The 18,592-nt window shown below is 37.7% G+C and overlaps 1 protein-coding gene across 2 annotated transcripts; it reads right to left on the bottom strand.

Annotated features, from left to right (window-relative positions):
- On the bottom strand, positions 1–18,395 carry BRCA1 (BRCA1 DNA repair associated). Of its 2 annotated transcripts, none has more exons than XM_088519905.1 (22): positions 18,325–18,395; positions 17,787–17,840; positions 17,352–17,432; positions 16,748–16,836; positions 16,235–16,380; positions 15,390–15,495; positions 14,460–14,505; positions 13,820–13,962; positions 9,979–13,290; positions 9,526–9,611; positions 7,920–8,094; positions 6,156–6,282; positions 5,793–5,959; positions 4,880–5,205; positions 4,275–4,362; positions 3,311–3,388; positions 2,880–2,920; positions 2,519–2,602; positions 2,061–2,115; positions 1,532–1,605; positions 953–1,013; positions 1–271 (listed from the first exon to the last, which is right to left on the bottom strand). In XM_088519905.1, the coding sequence occupies exons 1-22, from the start codon at positions 18,393–18,395 to the stop codon at positions 168–170; spliced, it is 5,514 nt and encodes a 1,837-aa protein (XP_088376031.1). In that variant the 3' UTR covers positions 1–167. The 2 variants fall into 2 exon arrangements, with proteins under 2 accessions (XP_088376031.1, XP_088376032.1); XM_088519906.1 differs by having other exon boundaries at positions 13,820–13,959.
- Between the last annotated feature and the right edge of the window lie 197 nt (positions 18,396–18,592).

Here is an 18,592-nt window from a genome sequence, read left to right as displayed (position 1 = left end):
TGCCATTTAAATAATTTCATTGTTTACAAAAATGTAGTTTTACTCCAAAACAAGAACATGAATCAAAGATAAACTCTGCAAATGTTACTTTATCCATAAAACCAGTATCAAAGTACCAGAAGTGATGAAAATTTCCGAACAATGGCAAAACGAAGTGTAGATCACCCTTAAGACACAAGGTAAGCATCCAACTCCTGGCACTCATAGCAAGCAACGCTGTCTAACACCCACTCTCGAGTCACCACAGCAACATTGTTCTTTTGCTGGATTGCTGCAAGACAGACACACACAGTAAAACCATACTGATGTCTTCCAGATTAAGTCATTTGCTTTATCTTTCACATTTTCAAAGCCTTGATAAAATGCAAGATTCTAAAAACTCTATACTTCGTAATAATGCAAGCAACATAGCTGCTCTACTGAAAACGGCTGTTTAGCAAGTAGTCAAGCAGGAAGTTTTGAAGGCCACAGAATAAGCTCTAAGAGTACAAGCTTTGATATAGTTTAATTCAGGATCTTGGCGTCTGAGTCGCAGTTTCTGCCTGCTCAGGCATACCAAATATGACAAACAATGAGCGTCAGTGGGAAGCACCACAACATTACTGAAGTCTTTCTGCCAGAAAACTTCCTGTTAAGCTGAGTATATGCAGGACACCTGAACAAGCATCATATGGACAATAGGATCACATTTACATCTCATCATAAGCTGTGATACTGCCTGACACCACCTTTCAGGACCTTTCACTGACTCCCAAGATAAAGATAGTTTGTCCCCTCAGACTTTAGTTTGTCCTTCAGACTTCTTCCAAGACATTCCTCCACCCTCACATATTGTGGGATTTTATTCCAGTTCCCTTGCAGAATCTTTCTGACATTTAAATACTACGAACACAGAAGCAATAAATCATTCAACATGTGTACCATAAAACAGCATATGTATATGTTGTTTTACCTTTGTAGCCTGTGTTTTCCATCCAAGCATCTGGTTGCACAACCACAACAGCAGTACAATTCTAGGATTTCAAGAAAAATAATAATAAAAAATGCTACTGCTACTTTTTTCACAATAAATAACTCCTACCTATCTGCAGAGTAGTAACCAGATTAACCTTACTGTACTCTTCACTATACTCCTTTGAAGAGGACTTCAATGGTTGTAGGGGGAGAGGGACATCAGTTTAGGAATACTTTTCTGCAAAGATTGTCCTGTGTTAAGGCACTAAAAGCTTTCTCCTCTGGAAAGTGGAGCTCAGTGCCAATTTCAAGGAAATTAGTTATGCGACTCTGTCCACAGAGTACTCTGACCAGTTCTCCAAAAATCTAGCCTGTCTCTTAACAGAGTAGCCAGAGCCCAGAATGTGAGATTTGCTGCCAGGCCATTTGGCAACACTGCTGGGCAAGCAGCTCTCACACAGCACACCTGTGGGCACTGGTCTTTGGTAAGCCATGAAAGACATGCAATCTTTCAACATGTCAGGTATTAAGGACAGCGAATGGTTTATAGTTGAGTGTAACCTTCATTAACACTTACTGTTTTGTGTGTGAACAGATGAAGTTCCTTCACTATGGAGGCACCACAGAGCTCCACCATCCATTCTAGATGCTCTGAACAAATCAAGAGTCTGTTATTACAGTGGTTTAGATAACGTTCATACTCATACTGTTCCCTAAGTCCTAATCATCCATGCCTTTGTTCCAAAATACAAACATTTCATCCAAAAAATACGTAGGCTTTAGTAGAGAATATATCCTTTCACTCTCTAACCTGTTGAGGGCAACAATTACTTTGAGGTTTTTCAGCAAGGGTAACAATATCATGATGGTATCGACAAGTGCAGCAGGCAAACAAAGGTACAATGAAATTCCATACCACATACCACAGCTACCTGAGACAGAACTGGATACAGAGCTGTACCTCATGTAGGTATTTTGAAAATTTTGGTGTAAAAGAGGTACATGAGTGTCCAAGAAAAGGTCAGATTCAAAACTCTGGAGAATGCACACAATTCCTCTCCAAATACTTGTCATGCTGAGTTCATTCAAACTTCAGCAAATATTACCTGTAGTCATATCAGTGAAAGGTCCATAGCAGCAGATCTCAAAATCTTTGAAGATCTGAAAAATAAAAGACATGATAACAGAGTACATGTTGTCCTAGAAAGGAACATATTTAACATGTTGGCTCACTATGCTTCTAAGTCTAGGTACCAAGTTATCACTGTTGATTCACAAAGCATATCTGAAACTTTCTGTAGCCTACAAAATAGAAGAATCTTCCCACCTGCCCCTCCCCTGGTGGTTCTATAAGGATGTCAAATACACACACACACACATATATACACACATATATACATGATTCACTGCATAGAGAGTAACTTAAGCACTTTTATCCATGAAAGATAGTCACTGTAGATATGGTGCAGCAGATGAATCTCTAGTTCCTGAAATTCAGCTACCATAGCCTCGTATCTGCAACAGTTAAGGCAGGACAAGGCTTTTGTCCCTGTTACGCTCCTACCTTTTCAGTCAGAGATTGCCTAGCCCTCCTTGGCCCTTGGTGGTTTCTCCCATTGATCACATCTCCTCTAACTTCAAAGTTCTCCTGCAACAAAATAGAAACAATCAGAAGCTAGAGATTGAGAAGACTGCCCTGATCAGCCCTGGAAGCTGTTGGCTTTCAGAACTGGAAACACAGCTTTTGGTCCTAGCATTTGCTAAAGTAGGATCTCAGTTTCAGAGGTTAATTTCTAACTAGCGCAAACACCTCCCAGTTGCCATGTATTAAATACTTGAACAATGTTTGAGACTACGAATAGGTCTACCACTGTAACAACACCTTTTAAACAACAGACAATTCACTCTTAAGATAAAAGACCTACCTCATCAAGTATCCTTCCTTCTTTAAAAGACTGAATTATCCCTAAAAAGATCAGAATAGGACAAGTCATTTTATCCAGCAAAATTGTTCTTCGATTGCCAATAGCCTAGCTTCACTACCATATTAAATTCAAAGTATTTTGCATTAAATGAAACACTTTAACTGAATACTCTATGGTGCCTGAAAGTACTTTTTTTTTTAATCTTTCATAAATAATAGTAATTTTGCATTAACTGATGGCATGCAACTCAGATGTTTAAATTAGGAGGGGGAGAAGAACAACTAAATATGGTTATTTTAAAGCTGAAGAAGTATTCAGAGAAGAAAGAAGTTTGTGTTGCTGTTAAAAAAAAAATAAGTGTTTACATGAAACTGCAAAATATCAGATGCCAGCATATTCGAGACATGAAAAGATACTTAAGTTATACTTACATTGATAACTAACAACCCATTTTCTTCCTGCAATACCCAGAAAATACTTCAATGTCCGCTCACACACCAGCTCCATATCTGCAGAGCAAACAAGTATATGGAGATCTCTCAGTTTTACCAACAAGGAAAAACTCCAGACAGTTTCTACCTAAACATGAAAGACTTGAAGTGCAGAAGCCAAATACGCCAAGTCATAGATGGAAAGGCTGGGAAATTCATACAAATGCCATTTAGCAGACTCAGGAGGGCACTTGAAGAGCACAATCCATCCCTCTAAAACACATGGACATGACGTTTATGATAGGTTTGTTGAAGACAAAATTGAGTCCATCCACACATTGGAAGCAAGAAAACTTTCTGGCTGCCTTTCTACTTCAGTTCCCAAAAGCAAGAAAGGCTCATGCAGTAGATCATATCCAAACATACACCATCCACAGGTGCTTCTATGAGCAAGATGCAAGTAAAGTTATATAGCACATTCACTCCCAGGATATTGCCTCTCTCTCTCAAAGCTTTTGTACAAAAGCTAATGATATATTCAATAATGAACTTAAATATAAGCTATGATTAGACTTAATGTTTAAACTTAGAATTAATTAACTTAGTGTTACTGAGAAATATTAGACTTCTTTGAAGCCTAGGCAGTATTCACTACTCATTTAGGAACACAATACATTCGCCAAGTCTAGAACAGTGGTATCGTATTTTAGTTTGATAAAGTTTCTTCAACTTTTAATAATAGGATTCATAAGTCTTAAGAAGAACATGATTTAGGTATCGTAAACATGCAAATAATTGTTGCAGTGAAATGGTAATGCTGCACTGTTTCTATGGAAGCATGCCTTCCCTATCAGGTACCATGAGAAGTACACATACAATTAAGTACCATTTTTATCTTCTATTACAGACCATTGTTTCTTTTCAAAATTTGGAATAAAATAGGAAACTAAGGCAGCATTCAAACCTGTTTTCATTATGACATGGGTTGTTCCTTCAGTCATGTGATTAGATAAAGTGCTCTCAGTTTTTCTGGCAAACTTCTGGACCACCAACTGAAAAACAAAAACAAACAAACAAACCACACAACAGTGTTATTCTTGTGTTGCCTTATGCAGAAGACCAAATGGTTCAAGAAATAATAAGCTACAGTGACTAATGACAATACCTCTTACCAACATCATTAGCGATTTGGAAATGAATAATTACTGGAGTATTTACTACAGAGCAGGGTTTGGATAAAGCAGCAGCAGCTGAGATCAATCTAATGTAAGTTTCGGAGTTAATTATGTATTTATGTACATTTGTCAGAAGCTTTCATAGTAAATTTAATTCATTTTAATACACAAAAGGTTTTCAATGTTATTCCCTTCTTAGTTATATCTGCTGTGCATACAATTAGTGCAGTTAAAGTTGAAAATCTAATCTGAGTTGCTGTATTACTGATCTATAATTCCTGTAAGATTAGTTTCTACTTAGATCTCTATGCTAAAACTAAACATTTCTTCAGGACTATAGTAGTCATCAGGCATGATTAACATGAGATCTTGAACAATTTTGAAATATACTTACATGTTCACTTTGATTGAGACCTGATGCCACAATTGACATTTCTCTCCGGTTACTCCCAACCGGACTTGTAGCATTTTCTTTCCCAGATGCGTTGTGCAGAACAGAGCTGGGAAAACACACATTTCTCTTCCCTTTACATCCTTGAGTACAGCTTCTATTGGCATTCTGGGCTACAGCAGAACTATTTGCTGCTTCTGTAGCTGGAGGGCAGAGAAGCCTTTTGGAGGAGGAAGAGCAGTTTAGACTTCTGCTCACATGTCCACAGAGATTTGGTAAGACAGATGGACTGGTTTTCTTGCTCCCAGATTTCCCGTCAGTTGCATTTTCTACAGGAAAAGAGAGGAATGACTCCTTGAAATATCTTCACATTACTTGTAGTCATTTTGGAAGGCATTACTTGTAGTCATTTTGGAAGGCATTACTTGTAGTCATTTTGGAAGGCATTACTTGTAGTCATTTTGGAAGGCATTACTTGTAGTCATTTTGGAAGGCAGTTGGCTCCACCTATTAAGTTTATAGGCTGCACTTTTTTCTTCTGCTTATTTGTTTACAGCTTCACCTTTGCTTTTATCATTACCTTTTTTCTGAACTATACCGAAGCACTAGAATACCATGAAACTGTTAGCAGTATAACCTGCAAGAAGTGCTGATTTATGAGACAAACAATAACTTCTATTACTGTAAAAATACTGTCTAGCCCCATCCTATTGGCAGCTGCACATTTAAACAGATAGTCAATCAAACGAAACCAAACAAAGTAAATCAGAAATAATAAAATAATAATAATAAAAAAAACACAAGAAAATAAACAAACGTGGCATCTGAAGCATACCAGAAACATGAGGAAAAAAGGGGAAAACAAAGCAAAATCAAATCACAGCAAAATTTGTATTAAATCCATTTTCAGTGTCACCTGCTTCAGCCTGACATGGATCACGCTCTTTCACTGCTTCTGGCAGGGCTTTCTTCTCTCGAGAAGGAGCTTTGTTCTGAAGAACATTGTCACAATGAAGGCTTTCCTCAAGATCCAGTCTCTTTAAGGAAGAAGATTCAGGAGGAGGAAGCAGTAGTACTGGAGACCTTGAGAGAGGGAAATTAGGTTTTTTTGTTGTTTTTTTTTTTGTTTTCTTTTTTTAAGAAAAACTCTTTTAAGTATCAAAAGACTATAGTAACAGGTAAATTCATGCAGATTTTCCAAATCTTAGAGAATTTGGTTTCAAATTTTTTCTTTTTCTAATACAAGAGCATAAATACAAACAAATTAAAAAGCATTTACCCTTCTTCTAGCTCTTTGATTTTACTGTTGGAAGAATCAGTTGACTTAACAGGAAAATCAGGTGAAAATTGCTTTGAACTGCTGCATTTCTTATTTGCCAAATTTACTTCTGAGGTTGACTTTGTGCCTTTAAAAAAGAGGAGGAGTTCTTAAGCAAAATAAAAGCAATTGTTCTTAACTATTTCTTCATTGTTTAAAAAGGAAGGAAAAAAACAAAACAAAGCAACAAACACTACAGATGAGGTTGACCTTATCTAACACCACAAAACCATTAAAAACTAGGTCACACAAATTCTAAAGTCAAGCTTTCTAAGCCTCTATGTATAAGAAACTATAGGGTACAAATAAACCAGGAATTAGCTGGAGCTTTAAAGAAAAATCTTGAACTGAACAAGACTCGCATGCTGCTGCATACTGAAAAAAAGACTTCAGTCTTCACTGTCTAGTAACCTGATATATAGAATAAATACAGTGATGGAAATGTATTTTAAACCACTACCATAGCAACAGAACCTATTGTTTGTCATGCACAAGCTTCTCACTGATAACAAAAACAAACTTACTAAGATACAAACAGCAGAGCCATTTGTATCGTTGCACCATACTAACATTTTTTTTTTTTAAATGCTAAGATAAAGTCTAAAGGTCTCACACATCACACTGTACACGACCAGCTTCCAACAGGCAACTGCAGGTTGTTTTCATATTTGACTAACCCACACAGTGGTGATGAAAAGACCCCACAACGAAAACCAAAACCCTTAAAGGCATGATAAAATACAAAATGGTTTTGAATTTCAGGACGATCAATTATTCTAGTTGTCCTCAGCAAGATAACAGACTGAAACAAGACCCTAGAAATAGAATTGTATTTTGCTTAGCAGTAATGTGGACAGTAAAGCACTGGTGCAGCCTAAGAGTTCAGTAAGCATGACATCTTTAATCAGCACTTGGTGACTTCCTAGAACACTGATTCTACTTCAGCAGTGAATTTCTAGACTTCTAGACTTTGAAGAATGCTCCATGCTCTATCCTGTAATAGCTCCCAGACTCAATCTCAGTATTTCTTTCTTGCCTTAACAAACAAAAGTCTTAAATAAAGCCCTCTCACTACTGCTTACATAGCAAGTAGCAACTCACTCTATCCTCAATATGCAATTTGGTGATTCCTGAAGCATCTTTCAGTCTTTATATACTGCCTTAGGTACTCTCCAATCACCAACTTTGTGTTCATGTCCCACTCAGAGAATTTACATGCCACTAACTGTTTTCTTCTCTGCCCATCAGGAGCTTGACCTGTATTAAATTACTTCTGACAGCCAATGCACACAAATTAATTTTTGTCTGTTCTTTGATATACTAAAAGACAATTCCTACTACAGCAATGGGAGGCTATATCCTTTTGAGAGTTCAGCTACTCTCCCAGCCCCTTACCCATTCCAAGGAAGAATGGAGAGACAGTGGAACTGGAAATGACAAAGCAGCAACATGGATTGGTACTGACAAGCCACAATGCCTAGTCAAACCACTTAAAAATTAATAGCCATAATCTTACACAAATCTGTAACAGGGCAGGAGCTTAAGCTGTGCAGTGCCTAAGTCATGAATTAAAAAAAAGGTTTGTCTCGCTGAAGGGCTGAATTTAGGTAAAATTCTGCTAATGTATTACTTTTAAATCAGCATTGAAATTTGTGATAAAGGAAAAAAGGAACAGTCTCATGGTTTTCAGTCAGAAAGCTAAGAAAGGTTTTCATTGCTATTTACCTCTTACTTGTCTCATCTGTTTGGTACTGAGTGCTCCTTCACTACTGCAAGGTGGCAGTTCCTTATGTACAGGTAAAAATTCAGAATCCTGACTTTCATGCTGCTTTAGCACTGCTTCAAGTTCAGCCATTTCTTGTTGAAGTTTTTTGAGGTTGTTTTGCATAGCGTTCTTCTGCTGTAAAAGATACAAGATTGTCAACACTAGCCACCTTGTTTTTGACCTTTAGAATATGTTTTTTTTTTTTTTTGTAACAAACACTTGAAAATTATATACAGCAAAAGGATTTTGAATTAATTCTTTAACACGTCTTTAGAGGTCATTTTTACTGTAATGAACACATGATACATCAAAAGAAGAAACAGTCATTTTGCTGTTCAAATTATTTCAGTTTAAATTTATCACAGTTCAACCAATAAAGGTTAAGGGGGTTGGTCGAAAGGAACTTTGCCAAAAATTATTTCAAAGTCACTTTGCTCCAATTGCATTAGCTGGTTAATGTAGAAATGAATAGTGAGTATCAAGTACTGAGTCCTTGCACTCTCCATAATTACCGATTGTCATGAAGGCTGCTTAAACAAAGTATTTCATCATACTCTGTTAACTCTGATCTCTGAAAACTACAGTACTGTCTACTAAAAAATATGCCTATAGCTCCTCATATGTACACAGCAGTTCAAGGTATCTTTTTTAAAACCTGAAGTGTTCACTATACTAAATAAAGTGGTTTCTACAGCACAGAACACTTTTAGCTCCAGCACTGACACCACGTGGAACTTTGTTGTTACTGAATCAATGCAAAAACAATCCACCAAACAAAAAGAAATCCATATTGACATTGTTTTATGTAAGCCAGACAAATGCTAGAATCTCTAGCAATGAAGCTACTTCAGGGAGTAATGCACTGATGCAGTACAGAAGAGCTACCCACAAAGGAGAAAGATGTAGTCTTCTCTGAAATGCATAAGACCCCATCAGAATATATATTGTGAAGAGAGAGAGATTTAGGATAAGATATATGAACAATAAAAAATACCAGTCAGCTAATACATAAAATCAGGCCATTGAACAGGAAATGAATACCAGAGACAAGATATAGTGCTGAACAGACCTTCCATTGGACATCACTTATTGGGTCTTATATCCATAATATTCTAATACAGAATTGTTTGATTTACTCAGAAGGCAAGACTTCATACTTCTAAAAACAGTAACACTGGAAATCCAGTCCTTAACACAAATGATTATAAATTCTCATCAATTAAGCCTAAAATATCAAAAGCGCAGGTTTCCAGCATCAATTAATTGTGGCTATTAAGTTCAGTAATAACTCAAACATCATAATCAGAACCATAGAAAAAGCTATAGTCATCAGAAAGTTGGACAGATAACAAGAGCTGCAGAGCTATTTCTGTGTTAAAAACACCCTGGGAAGTAACCCAGCTACAGAAAGAATGATGCTGAAAGCAGTTTCCTACCATGTTGACTTCACAGCTTTTGTGCACTCTATCCAAGAATCCAAACTGGCAAATCATACCAAAAATGTGCATTAACTATATTCTGTAGTTACGCACAAAACTGCACAATTCAGTGCGTGAACTCATTCACCTGTGTAGTAAGGATTTCACTCTGAGAACACGGTCCAGTTGAATCCTCTACATGACTTGTTTCACTGTCATATCCAGATGCTTCACCTTGAAGGAGGCAGAAGAAAATCCGAAGGTTAGTTAAAACAAACAAAAAACAGAAAACCAAACAAGCCTTACCAAGAATTTCTTTTACTGCACAGCTTATTTTACCAACTGTTAGCTATAAATACAACATTTCACAAGTTTCAATAATGCTTAACATGGAAGCATAGATCTATTTCAGGTGAACATTTTAAAGAATGCCTTCAGACACATACAGCAAAGTAAATGGAACGAATATTACTAGGGAAATGTAACTTTTTGGGAATAAACCACTGAGGGGTTTGCTTAGAGCTGGTATTTTTCTTCACAAGAAGCAGCTCTATTTAAAAGCAGAACAAAGCAGAGAAATAAATTAAATCTTGTTTTATACCTAGGTTTGCTCCCATCCTTGGGTCTTCTTGGTATTCATCTTCCAGGTTATTTTTTTTCTTTAGCCCTTCATTACAAGTTTGAGAAGTTTCTTTACTGTCATTCCAATTGTTCATTTGTTTGGATCCAAGAACAAGTGTTGAAGATTTCTTCAGTTCTTGTACTCCACCACCTGACTCTTCAGACACGTTGGACTGGGAAGAAAATAAATTAACGGAACACTCGGACTCCTGGCTTGGAGAAACACACACAGTACTTAGGGCAGCTTCAGGGGTCTTCTGCTTACTACAGTCATGATGACTTTCGACGTGAGGCAGCATGCTGGGACTTACTGAGGACCCTATCACGGATGTTACCTGTTTATTGAGCTGCAAAGGTGTGCTTGCTGATTTGCCAAATATTAATTCATGAAAAGATGGTAAATTTTCATCTTCACTAGATTCTTCCTCTGAAGATTGCAGTTTCTGCACTCTTCTTCGAGATCTCCGAATACCTTGAGACAGAAGTGCAGAACTAACACTTCCTTCATCCAGTTGTTTTACCGGGATGCTGTCACTTCTTTTAACAAACACAGCAGATCTCTCTTTCCTCTCAGTTTCACAAAAGCTGATGCTCTCCTGAATATCATCATCAGAGCAAAGTAATCCATCAGGGGTTTCAGACAGGCCTGGAAAATCTGTACTACCTTTAAGAGGCTGCTCTAGCGCATCTGAAATTAAACACTCTGGCATCCCTGTGCTGGTACTTTGGGTTGCTTGCTCTTCATTGCTCTTTGATTGTTTTATTTCTCTTTTGCTATCTTTCTTTTCCACCCCTTTGCAGTTAAATTCAGCAAGACAAACCACCGATGTGGGCTGAAAGTCTAATACTGGTCCCTGGCTTTCAGCAACTTCCATCTTTTCTGCCTGATTACTTTCTGAACTGAAACCTATTTTGTTAACTGTACTTATTCTTTGGAAAGCATGCTCTTCTGTACTGCTCTGATCACTTTGGCTTCTATTACTTTTGAATGGATTCTGACTTAACTCACTTTCTATTGCTCTATCTGCTGACACTGTCCTATTATTTGCCTGTTCTCTTTTTTGCTGTTTGTTTTTATTCTCAACCCTAATAGCATCTGCCCTTACTTGTGATGTCAGATTCCCTCGATCTGCAACCTGTAAAACACTTTCTGGATGTTCCCCAGGGCGCATGCATTCAGTGTTACTGACATAGCAAGGTACAGGACTAACACAAACAGATTCACAGGTGTTAAGCTTTTCTTTCTCACAGACCTCACTCAAATTTTCAGAAGCTGTTTTCTCTACTTGAAAATGATCTGTTTTTAAATATTTGCTATGCTTGTTTTCTACCTGATCAGTAGACACCATCTTTAATGTTTCAGAAGCAGCATCCTCTACTGCATGTGCCTTCAGGGGACTAGGATGAAGGGTAAATGATAGTCGTTTTGAATGCCTAAATATATTGCGCAGATACTGTGTATCTAATTCACTATCTTCAGCTTCCTTGGTCACTTCCAAAACATTTTCATTTCTCAAGTCCTCTGGGACGTTATCTGTACAGTGTCTGCTTTTCTGGGGAAAAGTAGTGTTTACTTCAGTTGTCTTTTCTTTGGTCACCTGCGAAGCAGTTTGCACAGCATTCACTGAAGAAGGCTGAAAGGGGAAAGGGCTACCTAGCATTTCACCTTCTTGAGGGTCTGTATCAGGTACCACAGAACCCAAATGTGAATACTGACATGAAGACGTAGGATTGAAGAGACTTCTTCCAGTGTCTGAGGAATTCTTTAGACTAGTCTGTATTTCATCAGCTTCCTGATCAGTGCTCTTCAGATTAGCAGCTGGCCTATAACTCGCTGTATCCTGCTGCTCATCCAGGTCTCTGCATTCAGAAGAGTGAACCAATACATTCCTTTGCACCCTGGAGAAAGGCTCCCCGCTTCCACCATCATCCTTCCTTGCTCCCTCTGTTAGAGTCCTCCTCCTTCCTGTATCTTTTGTCATTTCTTCAGCAAGTAACTGAAGCCTCCTGCTGCGCCTGACTTGCCTGTGCTCAGAACCACCTTTGCTTGGCTCATTGCTGCTTGGATAGCTATCAATCTGTGGCTCAGCTGGATCAGGGGAGCCCGAGTTTCTACCAACTACTAACTGTAGAGCATGCATAGTTCTAGTTGAATGCCTGCATTTTTTTGATAAAGAACTTGGTTTTTTAGAGCTCTTCTGATCATAGTCATTTGATTCTTGCACTCCATTAGATTCACCAGTCACTTTTTCAGTAGCACTTTTCCGTATGGATTCTCCTTCTCCAGGTTCTGCTGGCGTAGTATCCTCTCTCTTCTCAGTCACAGAACTCTCATTAACAGCAGAATTTTCGTCATGTTTTTTATTTTCAGCCTTTCCAAGGCACAAGTTAACAGTTTGAGGGCCATCTGCCTCTGTCAGATCTTTTCTCTTGATGAAGTCCTCAGGTTGCAGGCCACAGGCAGTCTTCCTTTTACGTTTTAGCTTGTCCATTCTAGAATTGTTCAAGCATTTTTCATTAGCAGCCACATCTTCATTTTTTGCAATAGGTAAAATCTCTCTCAAAACAACACAGTGATTTGACTTCCTCTCTCTCTTGTATGTTTTTCCAAATATTTTGTCTTTCATGCTATCTGCTGTTGGTTTTGACAATTTCTTGTCTTTTTCAGTGAAGGTAATTTCCATGCAATTTACCATACGGTTAGTCTTCTCTGAAATAAAGGAATCTTTATCTGATAAACAAGCATCTTCTTCAGCTGAAGCATCAGCTGCTTCAGCAGGATCATCCTGGGAAGAACTGGAAGACAGGATCTCATTGCTTTTTGAAAACCATTCATTAACTTTCTGAATGCTTTGCTTTAGTCTCTTCCTAGAAACCTGATCCAGGGTATCACTGTGAGGCATCTCTGGCTTCTCCAGAGGTTCTTCTTCAGGAAAAGAATCATTCTCAGGTTCATACATTTCCACATCTTCCACACATTGCTCAACAATATCTATTTTCTTGCTTTTATCAAGCTTGATTTCTGAGTTATCTTCTAAGTCAGGCTCTTTGCTTTTACTATTGCACTGAGTTTGTTCTGCAGCCATTTCTTCTGTGTTTTTAAGGAAAGATTCGTCCCCTTTCCTCAGTGGGCTACCCCCTTTCTCACACTGCTCTTCAAATAACTCTTCAGCAAGAACATTTAAAGGAGAACTCTGGCTTTCAGTCACATTCACTTGGCCAGGTTTGGCATGTTCAGTAATGTTCTCAGTGCTTTTCTTGCTCAAATCTTCCTTTAAGGAACCTCTTTCACCTAAAGACATAAAAGTATTGAAAATTATTAAACCCTATTCTAAGGTACACAAGAATAATAAGCTTAACGGCTTCTATTGTTTTACAATACTTTTAACAACTTCTAAAGAACTGTTTTGTTATGGTCCTTCTACCCCCAAAACACAGAATACCTTACTGCACACAATCCTCCCTCTAGAGAAAGAAAGACCAAATTACATACAACTTCCTCCAACTCCTTGCACGAATTGCCAGGCACTGGTCACAACAGGTATTATGAGGGATAATATATTGGCCTAGACAGGATGGAATCAGTTTTGCACTTTAGTGACTTTTTTTTTCCCCCCCACTCAATTTCTGTGCACAAAATGCCCACATTTTAACTGCCTAATCTACAGGCACAGTCTCATACTACATTGTCACTAGTTGTAGGCATCAATAAAAGCACGGGATACAGGACTGCAAAATAATGTAAGAATTAAGATTCTATCTTAAGATCTTTCTTTCAGGTTTTCATCTCGATAATTTTGTCATAGAAATGATGAACACACCTATAACATCTGACAGAATTACTTCTTTGGCATGCAGCTTGATAGGCTGTATTTTGCAGGAATATTCCTTTGCCTTCTCAGAACTCTTAAGTTCTTCTGGCTTTTCTTGCGATGAAATCCGAAGCACTTTTTCTCCTAGCCTGCTGGGAAGGATTGTGAAAAAAGTTCTAGTTGCATTAGAAGGCCAATCACAACTTGCCATAATAGCAGATAATACTCAATTTTCCCTTTTTGCTCTTGGAAACAGGTTTCAGAGAAACTGGATTGCTGAGTAGAAATAATTATGCAAAAATGACACTTGCCAAACCAGATTCCTTCAGAGATCATTTGTTTAAAGAACCTCCCCCCCAAACACTAAATTCAGGAAGGTGTGTATTTTCTAAAGCATACTGCGTATCTATTCCTCCAGATACTATAGCATCTATGTATGTGACAAAACATTTATAAAATAGCTGGAAAGTAAATCATGAAACAAACTGAAGGGTGTCAGCTGCCCATTCTACTCTAATACACTCAAAGTTTAAAACCATTTAAGATCTTGGAGAATTCTTTGCCCTATGCTAAGAAGCTAAAGCATAGCAACCACAATTCTGAACTGTGGTCTTTAGAAAATATGAATTGCTTAATCACCATTACTCACCCAGTATTGCTTGCCTGTTTGAAAAGCTCTTCAGATGAATCAGAGCCTAAAAATAAATCAGCTGTTACTCTTGTTGGAAAGACTCGAGACAAATGACTTGTCAAATTCAATGTCTGTTATCACAGAAACATGTATGCTCAGTTCTTTTTGAAAAATAGTTCAGTACTGGTGATTAGGCAAAATACCAGCATAGTATTTTATCTAATTATAGTGAATTCTATGTATAAGCATCACATAGCCCCAGCATAAAATCCTTTATTTTCCAGAGTTGTTTATTACAGTAAATAGTAACAGAGAAAACTAAGAATTAACCTCTAGTTTCTCACTTGATACAGAAAATTGTTGCTTTTATTTAGAATTTAGAACTCAGTCAGAAAGTGATAGAATGGAGCTCTAGCTCTGATCCTGTGACTGACAGCACCTATCCTGTTTCAAGGAGAAGTTCACACCAGATACGGTCTGCACTAAATACAGAGAAAAAAAAAAAAAAAAAAAAAAAAACACACAAGTTTGAATGAGAAAAGAGTAGTTAAAAATTTTCTCCATTAGATCTCTTCCCCCCCCTCCCCCCCGGGGTTGTTAAACACAGTCTCAAGTCCTCGTAAATAAAGTTTAATTATCTTTAGTAAATGCTGTTTATCATTAGTTACAACAGTATAACTACTTTCCTATCTATAAGTCTCTTCTTTTTGGGTCTTGTACATTGATGCTTAAATATTTCCTATGATGATGTGTTACACAGTATAAGAAAATCAGTAAAACCTTCAGTTTACAAACTTTGAAATGTCCATGTATTCTCCTTTGGGGAGGACTCCATTTGGAGACTTAAACAAAAAAACCCACAACATCAAAACTGAGTTTCATCACCTTTCATTTCTTTGCAAGTATTGCAGAAAAGCTCTGCTGTTGTGTATCCACAGCAGCTCTTACCAAACTCTATATAGATCCCTGTATCAGGGCCACATTCCGGGTTTCTGTTTCGCAAGGGATGCCTTTTGACCCTGGTATCTCTAAGTTGTGGATCTGCATTAGCTTCCTGCAGACAGAAAAATACAAAGTAATACTTACTAACATTTACTGGCAATATTACAGACAACATATAAATGCCGGCAAATACAATATGGTATGTCATATTGTAATGTATATGTATTTTAAATATAGAAGAGTGTAAAGAGGAAAAGGCTAGACCTTCCTTAGTGGTATCACAAAAGGACAAGAGACAATGGGCACAAATAGAAACACAGAATATTACATCATACATACAATTCTTTACTGTGCGAGTGGGTTGCACCCTGAGACAGGTTGCTGAGGGAATCTGGGGATCCCCATTCTTGGGGATACTCAAAACCCAACTGGACAAGCCCTGGGCAGCCTGTTGTATCTGCCCCTACTTGAGCCCTGACTGGATGATCTCTACAGGTCCCTTCCAACCTCAGCCATCCCGTGAGCAGGGAGGAAGGGGGCTTGGACCATGTGATCTCATGAGATCCCTTCCTCTCAACCCTCATTTCAATACATCCATATTATTCTCTTACTATCTTCTCTTTTTTTCCTCCCTTAAGTCCTCTGTGTGAGCAACTTTAAAAGTAGGTTTGCAAAAGAAGGCAAGATATTCAGAGGTCCCTGTCAAGGAGTAATACTCAAGTCAAATAGAGATCCAAAAGGAAGCTAAAAGATATTCGCCCATTTTATTACTTTATAAACATATATTTATGCATATTCCAAATAAAACACCTAGCAATATACAAAAGCAAATTAGGTAAAAGAAGGATTACCAAGGTAAAAGTTTCTTGTGTATTTTCTTTAGCTCTTGCTTTCCTGTTTCTGAAACCCCTGCTTTGGATGATAGAACTTTCCTTACACATGGCCTTAGCAGAATTGACTTCTATGGATGCTTTAGAAAAGTGATGACTGTTCAGAACTGAAAAATGAGAGTAGAATATATATTCTTACACTGAGCATGACAACAGCTATTATATATTCGTAAAACAATCTTATATAAAACCCGGATAGCTAGCACATGCACAGCTAAAAGAGTATCATAGAAGTCCTGAAAGATATTTGGTTAAGTTATAATTTTGTATATATAACTAAACATATTACTACAATTATTATTACACAAATAAAATAGTAAAGCCTTTTTTTTCTCCAAAAAACTTTCAAAAGAATGAGGAAAGTCTAGTTTTTATAGCAAAATATCCTCCTTGCCATGAAAAACAATGAACATTTTCCAAAATATAAACAAGCACGTGTCTAAGTTGCCAATACTTTATACAAATAACACTTACACTTCACTCCTGTGTCCAGTTCAAAAGCATGGATAGTTTCCAACAATCCTTCTATTAGTTGCTTAAATCTAGAATTTTCCTGAAGACTTCTGAAATAACAACACCACATGAGATGTTTCTAAAATAAATCTATGGGTAAGTTACTAATATTTCTCCTAGAATTTAGATTAAGCAAAAGCAAAATATATATATATATTTTATACATATATCCCCCCTTTAAAGGGGAAGATGTGGCAATAACAAATTGATACCAAGGAATATCAGTACAATTCCCTCAAACAGCCATTACTATTTGAATTAAAACATTATTCATCAAAAAGTGAATACTTCTTTGTATTTTTCTTCACACAGCCTTGGCAGAAAGGAACTCATCGTATGAAAAATATTATGAAAAATGTCACTACCTGTAATCTAAAAAAAAAAAAAAAGAGAGAGAGAGAAGAAGAAAAACACTAAAAATGCTAAAATGTTAACATTTTGTTATACAATCATCCTTCTTTGTTTTAGTTTGCAGTTAAAAAAGCTTTAAGACAATTAATGATCTTTGTCTTGGACATCACACAGATACTTCTGATCACTAAGGCTATTTCCAGAGACACGTTACCTCTTGGTAACTTCAGTCTTGCAGAGAGGACACTGTATCACACCTTTTTTCTTTTTGCTTATGAGTTTAAACATACAGAACCTAAGGAAAAAAATCATGTTAGTAACTTAAATAGAAGAATTTTATTTTCTTAAAAGACATGCCTGTCTGTGCTCCACTTAGCATCAATTCTTCATTATTAAATTGAATACTTGTATGCTCATTCTGGTACTAGGATGAATTCATCAGGATTAATTAGGACAAATTCACATCTGTGAACACAATATTTTGTACAATAATTTCTTATTTTGAATGGATTTTGCATTTTGAAATGGCAAGACATTAATTTATCAAAACACAGCATGCATTATCAGTTAAAAAGAGAAACAAAAGTAGCATATGTGGTGAATAAGAACAAATTGGTCAAGCATTGGAGTTGAAAGTTTGCAAACCTACCTGCAGAATATGTGATCACATTTTGTGGAAACTGGCTCTTTTATCACATCCAAACTACCAAAAGAAAATGGGAGGAGGAAAAAAAGAACACAGATGTTATTTTAAGAAGCAGTAGCAACAAAATAAGATTTAAAAATGAAGTCTCTTTGTCAAACTTGGGGAAAGAGAAGACAGGGTGGGGAAGAGAACACATCTGACCACTTTGACTCGAGAAGTGAGTACAGCTACTAATATCGTTACAGGATGTTTGGATGTAGGATGTATAGGATAACTTTCAGGCTATAACGACAAAAACTGCCCTTAGGGTGCATATGAAGGAAAGCTCAGACCCAGGGCTCTCTGAAACCACCTGCGCTTCCTCACTTGAGTCTTACAGAGCATCGATTTGTTCTTAATATCAATTCCCTGCACACTCTACAACATGCATCCCCTACCACATCCTTGAATAGAAAGGGGAAAACAACCGGAATTTAATAACTAAATAAACCGAACACTTGTTGACTTCTCCAGCGAGGCTCCCTTCACTCCCCGGCCGTACCAGATGGGACACTCCAAGTTCTTCTGCATGGCTGCAAGGATGCTCCGCACGTCGCCCACGGACACGTCCATCTCCGCTCCCGGAACGCTGCGCGAGCGGGACGGAACGTCCTCAGCGCAGAGGGGACCCGCGCGACCCCGCTCGCAGGGCCCGAGGCCTCCCGTGAGCGGCGGAGGAGGAGCCGGGGCCGGAGCCCAGCGCGGCCCTGGCTGCGCGGCTCTTCGCGCCCTTTCCATCGCCTAGGAAACCAGCGCGCAGAGGCAGCCAA

Source organism: Tinamus guttatus, unplaced genomic scaffold (assembly GCF_059628265.1).
Source record: "Tinamus guttatus ecotype Peru unplaced genomic scaffold, ASM5962826v1 Tinamus_guttatus_pri_ptg000075l, whole genome shotgun sequence".
Lineage (NCBI taxonomy): Eukaryota > Metazoa > Chordata > Aves > Tinamiformes > Tinamidae > Tinamus > Tinamus guttatus.
Note: the sequence above shows the minus strand (reverse complement) of the source record. Positions and strands in the feature narration are given on the sequence as shown.